Raw genomic sequence first — 8,381 nt, 5'->3', positions numbered from 1 at the left:
ATGCTCTGTAATTCCTGTACGCTTCAAGATAAAAATCAATGGAAAAGTAAAAAAACTAGCGTAAGAAGTTTTACAAGCACATTTTACCAGTTTAATATTCTCACCTCTAGTTTTGAAGTTAATTTAGTCAACGAATACAACCTGCACATTTTATAATCAATAGCTTCATGAACGCATAAAGCTGCAACTTTTAGCCACCGTGCCAATTGGATTCACAATGTAAACAATAAAACTATAATACCATCATAGCGCAACACTAATAACTGATATTTTCCAAACTCATCAATCGCTACCATAAACAAGAAGGCTAATGTAAGCAATTTTGAAATTAAGCAACCATGATCATTCCACAGTTGAGGCAGCCAAAGTAATCGTATAATTCAATAGCCACAACAGTACCACAAACAAAAGGAAGAATATATAATCTCAGTACACCTAACAAGTCAAAAACAAAATTTGCTGAATTCTCTTGATTGTATCAATGTTTCAAAACACATCACATGTCTGCTACAATAACAAGTTCAAACTTGTTCTTGACTATGAAAGGATTCACCGCATCTTCACACCTGGCCCTGCTACTCCTTCATCAGTTATCTTGTTAGCTTGGATGGTGCTGATAGCATTCGCAATATTTGCCTGAATGAACAGTAGAGATACACTTCTAAACTCTTGTACGCATCAGTAAACAATTCTTACATGCAAGAGAGTCTTGTAGTTTCTTATCTAGGGAGTGAATGTTTGATAACTGAAAAGAGAAAAGTAAACAGCAACCGAAACAAAAATTGGAAAATGGCTTCACTTTTTCTGCTTACAATTTGATAATTTTAAAGATCCCGCTAGGTGGCTAGGGGTTGCTGATATCGAAATAACTAATTATTGTTTCTTCAAAAAACTTTTGGCAAATGTTTTGACGATATTGAAATGACCAACTATTATTTCTTGAAAGAACTTCCCAAATGTTTAATAAAATAGCCATAGAGAAAGATAAAATAGAGTGACAACGTATCCAGCAACGTTACAATTGACATTCTCCTCAAACAAAAAAAAAGAAAAACAAAAAAACTCTGGCTGGACATCACTCCGTACTCGTCTGCAACCGGTTAACTTAATGACCAAGTGAAAACAACAAAAACCCCTTCAATTTTGTAAAATGTAAAAGCCCTTAACTGTTTCTCTGTCATCACTCAATACTCCCTATCGCTCTCTTCCGAGCGACCTTTCGGAAAAATCGCGATGAATTCGGTCTCTCGGAGATCGTCATGGCGGTGAGGGGGAAGAGGGAGAGAGGAGAATAGAGAATCTTCGTTTCTGGAGAGAGAGAGAGATAGAGATAGAGAGAGAGAGAGAGAGAGAGAGAGAGAGTGCTGAGTGATGACAGAGAAACGGTTAAGGGCTTTTACATTTTACAAAATTGAAGGGGTTTTTGTCGCTTTCACTTGGTCATAAGTTAACCGGTTGCAGACGAGTACGGAGTGATGTCAAGCCAGGGTTTTTTTGTTTTTCTTTTTTTTGTTTGTTTGAGGAGAATGTCAATTGTAGCGTTGCTGGATGCGTTCTCACTCTATTTTATCTTTCTCTTTGGCTATTTTATTAAACATTTGGGAAGTTCTTTCAAGAAATAATAGTTGGTCATTTCAATATCGTCAAAACAAACAACCCCCCCCCCTCCCCAAAAAAAAAATCTATTTTATTAAACGTTTGCGAAAAGTTTTTGAAGAAACAATAATTAGTTATTTTGATATCAGCAACCGCCAGCCACCTCGCGGGATCTTTAAAATTATCAAATTGTAAGCAGAAAAAGGGGGGGAAAGTTTTCGTTTTCACTTGGATGGTGCTGATAGCATTCGCAATATTTTCCTGAATGAACAGTAAAGATACACTTCTAAACTCTTGTACGCATCAGTAAACAATTCTTACATGCAAGAGAGTATTGTAGTTTCTTATCTAGGGAATGAATGTTTGATAACTGAAAAGAGAAAAGTAAATGGCAACTGAACCAAGAATTGGAAAATGGCTTCACTTTTTTCCCCTTTTTCTGCTTACAATTTGATAATGAGTGGAAAGTGCTTGCAAAGTAGAGGGTGTCACACATCAGCATGTTAACCTTTTCGCTTGCTTCAGATTTCGAAGAAAATGAAGTGATTGAGAGAAATTAATTATTTTTTCTCTTACCTTATTCTTTTTACCTTTTGACTTTCTATTGTCCAAAGAACCTTGCAAATAGAATACTTTCTCAAATATTTTAACTTGTTACTTTTAGGTTACCAAGCAGCTTTTAGCGTAATCAATCATGCACAAGTATGTGTTCCCTCGATTCAATTAAAAGAGTGGACAAATGCAAAAGATGAAAGCTTAAATAACCCACATCTTATTCTGCTTAGCACTGCTTAGCACTGCTTAAGAGGTTAGATGCAGCATCCAACTAATTGAGTGTTCTAATTCAAAAACATTTATTTATCTGAATCTGTATGGCCAAAAAGAGTCCACTGAGTTTTAAGTGGGAAAAATTTACCCTCCAAACTCCAAGTTTTGACTGGAGAGCTCGCCACTGTGCTGGGCCAAACACTCGATCCACATGCCGGCTGCAAAATCAGACAATGATGCTTTAATTACAGAAAGACAACAAGTTCAACAGGAAATAACGTGATATCTTTCTGTATATTTTTTACATATGACGAAACTAAATTAGATCAGACTGATAACTCTAATCATGTTGACGTTACCTCACGATAACAGTTTGGTTCATCTGGTTCATCTTACAGTCGAGAAGTTTGGAGGTTATCGCTTTGACAACCCAATATTCAACCTCATCTTCCATGATCTGTATTATATAACACAATCCCCTAAAATAAGAGTACTAAAAAAATTTTGCTAATGAAATGTGGATTACCTGAAGAGCTTCTTTGATCACAGAATATGGAACTTCACCAGAATCGTTGGAACTGAGGTCCACCAATGTTATTAACCTCATCTTTGTCATGCAATCCTCGTGCACAAGACCTATAGATATAATTCCACTGTTACAAAGACAAATAAAAGTCATAGAGAAACTTTATCATGCTACTGTAAACAAGCCATACCATAACCCTTCAGTAATGAGGAATTTGCAGTATGAAAATTTACGTAGGCATCGAGCCTTTCCGTGAGGAAGATCTTTAATAGTTGATAAACCAAGGCATGCTTTTCATCCTTTTCTAATTGTGCAACAGCAGGCAAATCAAGCAGATCACACTGCAAAGAAACCACAATAAAACCTAATTAAATTTATTGTAAATAAGCAGAAACTACTGCCAAATGAATTAAAAAAAAGAACAAACACCATAGGACAATAGAGACGAATCAGTGACATGACAGTCCCCACACCATTAAAACAACCTCTTGACTAAATGAAAAAAGAAACAGACGCTATAGATGCATTTAATACACAATAAAAAAACACTAGAATGCGTGGGCTCATCAACCTTCAGTACAAAAAAAGATAAGACTGCTGTGGCTGCTCTCTTGTATTAGTACAAAACTAAAATTTTGTGTACCACAAGCAGTAGAAACAAATAAATCTTCTCTATCCTCAAACTCTTGCCAATTTCTAACATTAACTTCCATAAGAGCTCTGTTGTTTTTCTATTATGAGTGTCAACTTTATCTTAATCGAGAGAATATCGGGTTACCCATGTGAAGAGCTTGCCCTTGCTATCTAGGCCTCAGTAATCAGGAAAACTGAGAAGACTGCAAGACTCTGGTAAATCTAGACTACCAGAGCTCCTCTCAAAATTAAGAGGCTTTGTTTGGCTAGATAAGAAATGCTTAACTTACTTGAATTAACCGTAGAAGAAATGAAACAGTCCTAGAAATATGGTAATACAAAAGGAATACTAAGAGAGAAAAGGATAAATAAATATACAGTATAGAGCTACCATTGGATACCTGAAACATGTCTGGAGACTTCACAAACTCTATAATAGCCCGCACTGCTTCCTCTTTAGTTTCATTAGTTGCATATGAGTCCTCATCCTCACTTGAAAATGTTGCTAGGTACTTGTTCAGGAAATTAAAAGAATCTTTGGCCATGCTGCAAATTGAGAAAGCAGAATCTCTATATAGCTACTGCAGAAGGAAATGAAAATAACATAGCTTTTAACATCAGTATGTACCTTTTATTATCCTTCAAAATGTTAGAGATGGTAAGGAAAAGATCCCTCTGATCCACTTTACCAATATTCCATTCTTGTAACAAACTGTCAATCTTTTTAAAAGAAGGGATGATATTTTCAATTACTTTCCCATTTGCTGCCAAGTCAAGCGCTTTTGTATAAACAAAGAACCTGCTGTAAGGGTTCTCTAACAGGTTGTAGAGATTGAATAAGCTGCTCAAAGCATGTTACATGTGTAAGAGAGAGCAGCCAATTAACAATTCTTGGATGAAGACAATACATTTCACTTACATTTTCAAGCGCAGAGCGGGTCTATCATTCGGTTGCAGTGCGACTTTTGCAGAAATGAGTTTTGCCATCTCCAGTGCTTCATCTAGACTGCTAGCTCTTGTGACAAGGTTACATATGACAGTAAATATGCATTCCAGATCTACAATCACATAAAGAACGGTTGTAGGTAAATACGTAATAAGAAATAACTCGATATGACAACTAATTTAATCTAGTAATTTAGATATGAGAAATTGACAATATCTTATAAGCACTGAACATAAATATTTGAAGTTATAGACCATTGGCAAGGTGTTACTATTTGATTGGATGTAAAAACAGGTTACTATGAATTCGGCACTTAGTAGCATGACTTACTTTTTCCACCCAATAACAAGAGGGTGTCAAAGATCAGTATCAAGTGTGCTAAACGTCAGACATCAGGGTCATGTCAGAAAGAATATTTCCACATCGGATGGCGGCTGTGTTCTAAATATCAGATGTCAAGGGCATGTCCGTGTTGATCCGAAAAATTCCACAGTGGATGTTGAATACCAGGGTATATTGGAGATATTTAGTAAATATCAGGTGTCATAGCGAATGATGTGTGTATATTCATGCTCGACGCACCATAGAATAGAGCTGTTGAAAGATTGCATCTTTCCCGAAACTTTTGTGAAAGTATGGTGCCTCAATGGAACCCTAATTCTTTTTTCTGGATATTTACATGTGCAGATATACACTTAGGGTTATACTTCAACTAGTGGCGGAGCTAGGAATTTCACCCGCAAAGGACTTGAGAACATATAAAAACTTTTACATGATTGACTAACATCTAAACATCATTTTACAACAAGACTTCCAAAATCATATCTTAAATTAGAATATAGGCTACTTCACAAACTTGTGCACCAAAGGATGCAAATTATCCATCTCCCATTTAACCAACTTTTTAGCAAGTTTTCCAATCACTTAATTTCAGAAAAATCATCATGTATAGCTACTATATAAGAGATGTAGTTCTAAAGTTGATCTCTAAGTTTCACGTGATTTATTTCAGAAAAATATGTAAGATAAAACTTAGTCACATCAATTTTTCTTTTTCAAACGAAGATGATGAATTACTTTGTTCAAGACATGACATACAAGAAAGTAACTCCATATTATGATTACCAAAACAGTTGTTCAGCTCTAGAAGATAAAAATCTATAGATGTGTTGAACTATCCAAAACAGTTGTTCAGCTCTAGAAGATAAAAATCTATAGATGTGTTGAACTATTCAACTTAGTAGTGACGAAGATTTGTAGGCATTTGAACTCCATGCTTTGGTCTACCAACTACAAAATCATCTTCCATATTCGGTATCACTATTTCATGCAAATTTCAAAAACAACTAAAATCACAGTCCTATTAACTCAGGTCTCGAATGTGCAAAATCATCCGTATCAAAGACCCCAAAGTCCTAAGTAATGCTTCGACAACAACAATAATAATATACTCAGGGATCTATTTTTATGTCGTAATTTCATAACATGAAATGAACTATTTTCCAACTTTTTGGGGGCTGCGTGGACGACAAAGAGTACTCCTACATTAATCCGTACAGTCAAAAGCCCAAAAGATAAAAGATTTTACCAAAAAGCTAGTACAATAAAATAACATATCATGAAGCGAGCCGGCTCTTACCTTAGTCATGAACACACTAATTTTCATTGAAGTAAAAAAAAACTACATGAAAAAAGAGATTAGATACTAACTTCAACTCAGCCATAAATCCAAAACAATTTTTAATAAACAAATAAAAGTCCATATCTCTATTGCAATAACTCGGCCAATTTTTGTAGGCCAAAAGGTCAAGTGATTGAATAGGAAAATCACAACATATCATCCAAAAAAAAATTAAAGGGGTAAAGGATATTGAGACCATATTGTTTTGTAAAAAGCTTTGTAAAATAATATAACGGACGATATTTCAGCAATATCGGGGATATTTCGCCTAAATATTGCCAAAAAAAAGTAAATGATATTTCACCTAGATATTGACCATAAATTGTAAATGTCGAATTCTCCAATTTTCACAATGTGTATAAAGAGGATTCACATTTGAGCCCTATACCCAAACCCGATAATTAAACAAATTTTTTCTACCCTGTCCAAAAAGTAAGTTTTGAAGACAATACTTATCTGTATGTGCCTTATTTGGAGATTTTCATTTTTACTAAATCGCCTCTGATTCAATTTACATTGAACTATTTAACGCTGCTCGTGTCTTATGATCTTTACTAAACTTTCAACAATTTGTCAATTAGTATTAATCTTAATTTACTATAAATTAATGCATGGCATAACTTATTACCCGAATTAGTCCTCATTTTATCCAACTCAAAACTATAATATATCTTAATACTTATTGACGAGCTCTTCTATCCAGATTTATTTTCCCTCCCTGATATTCATCTATATAATTACTTTGGAACAACTCTGTATCGAAATAAGTTGGTGGTTATGTAGTTCCTGTTTACTGCCATTAGGCTTTTATTTATCATGTTGTTGTTTTTTTCCCTTAATGACCATAACCAAAAATCTCATTGAAGAAATAAAAGCATTATAATTTGACAGACTAACCCTAATGTCTAGGTATTAGTACTTTGAAAAACTGAGGACAGTCATATTTAGATTATTGAATGACCATTAAGTTTCTCACACTCATGTTCAGATACAATGGTTAGAATGTGAAGAGATTCCCATTAACAACTCAAATTGTAGCAGGCAAAATATATTATGACCAGCTGACTGAGATACCTTTGTCTGAGACCCGAGAAACAACAAGGTCAGCTGAAGTAAGCATGAGTGAGGCCAAGTCCAACCACCTGAGGCTTAACATGCAATCTTGAGCCTCTATGCATTCTCTAGTCACCTGAGGTTCCGCAACCTGCCATACAAAAATACTTCAATATATAACTCGAATATCCAACAATTAGAAGGCCAAAAAAATCCAATGAGAATATAAATAAAAAATGAGAAGAGCTTATAACAAAATACACAACATTACACAAGGAAGTTCATGGATGATTGATGATATTTTATAAACTTATACATGGTAGCATAAAAAGCTGTTCGATAAAACTTCTCATAATAAGGCCTTTGAAAAGATAGTACTTTCTCATAATAAGGCCTCTTAAAAGATTACACAACAGCGAAAAACCCTACTTTCGATAACCGATTGAAAATATTGGAGCAATTTAGCAGTTTGAATAAAATAATCATTATATCATCATACCTAATAAATTGAAAAAATTCTGTAAATTCATCAAAAAAAATACCAGTTTTATCGTCTTCATCTACCGTTGAAGCTTGAAAATTTTATACCAAAGTCTAATCTTTAGAATGCACTCGAAACAAAGGGAGCTAGAACTTTCATATAGATCAATTTTCCAAAATAAAATTTGCATAAAATCAAAGAAAAATGATTTAAATGAAAGATTTCAAGCAACTGAAAGCAAACCTCGGGACCCGCATCGGCCCAGGCGAGCTCAGAAGTGAATCGAACAACCGCGAGCGCTGGATCCTCCTCCGATGTAGGTACGATCGTCGACATTTCGACAATTAGGGTTCAAAGAATCTGAGTGCGAATTCCCACAAAAAGAAAAACCCTAATTGCCGCCGTAACTGCTGAGAGAGGAGAGAGGACGACGAAAGCAGGAGAAGTTTTTCTATTGAAATTAGGGTATGGGAACGGGTCGGGTTCATTTGGGATCTTATGAGATCCACATTCGTGTTCACTAGGCTAACGGGTTCGTAACCGGGTCGAATATAATCTTTTTAAGTTTGGGGTTTTCACATATTGGTCTACCAAATGTTGCATGTTTCCATACTAGTCCTCTAAGTGAAAATTAGTACTAACAAAATAGAAGGCTATTGTTTTTTATCCCCCAAAATTGAGGGCCATTGTTTTTTCC

At 35.0% G+C, this 8,381-nt stretch overlaps 1 protein-coding gene across 1 annotated transcript; it reads right to left on the bottom strand.

Moving 5' to 3' along the window:
- Positions 304-8,121, bottom strand: LOC109830439 (eukaryotic translation initiation factor 3 subunit M-like). Its single transcript, XM_020397692.1, has 10 exons — positions 7,928-8,121; positions 7,225-7,354; positions 4,443-4,581; positions 4,152-4,364; positions 3,925-4,069; positions 3,081-3,231; positions 2,891-3,000; positions 2,724-2,821; positions 2,513-2,582; positions 304-636 (listed from the first exon to the last, which is right to left on the bottom strand). Exons 1-10 carry the CDS (start codon positions 8,018-8,020, stop codon positions 550-552), a joined length of 1,236 nt encoding a protein of 411 aa, XP_020253281.1. The 5' UTR covers positions 8,021-8,121; the 3' UTR covers positions 304-549.

Source organism: Asparagus officinalis, chromosome 2 (genome assembly GCF_001876935.1).
Source record: "Asparagus officinalis chromosome 2, Aspof.V1, whole genome shotgun sequence".
Classification (NCBI taxonomy): Eukaryota; Viridiplantae; Streptophyta; class Magnoliopsida; order Asparagales; family Asparagaceae; genus Asparagus; species Asparagus officinalis.
Note: the sequence above shows the minus strand (reverse complement) of the source record. Positions and strands in the feature narration are given on the sequence as shown.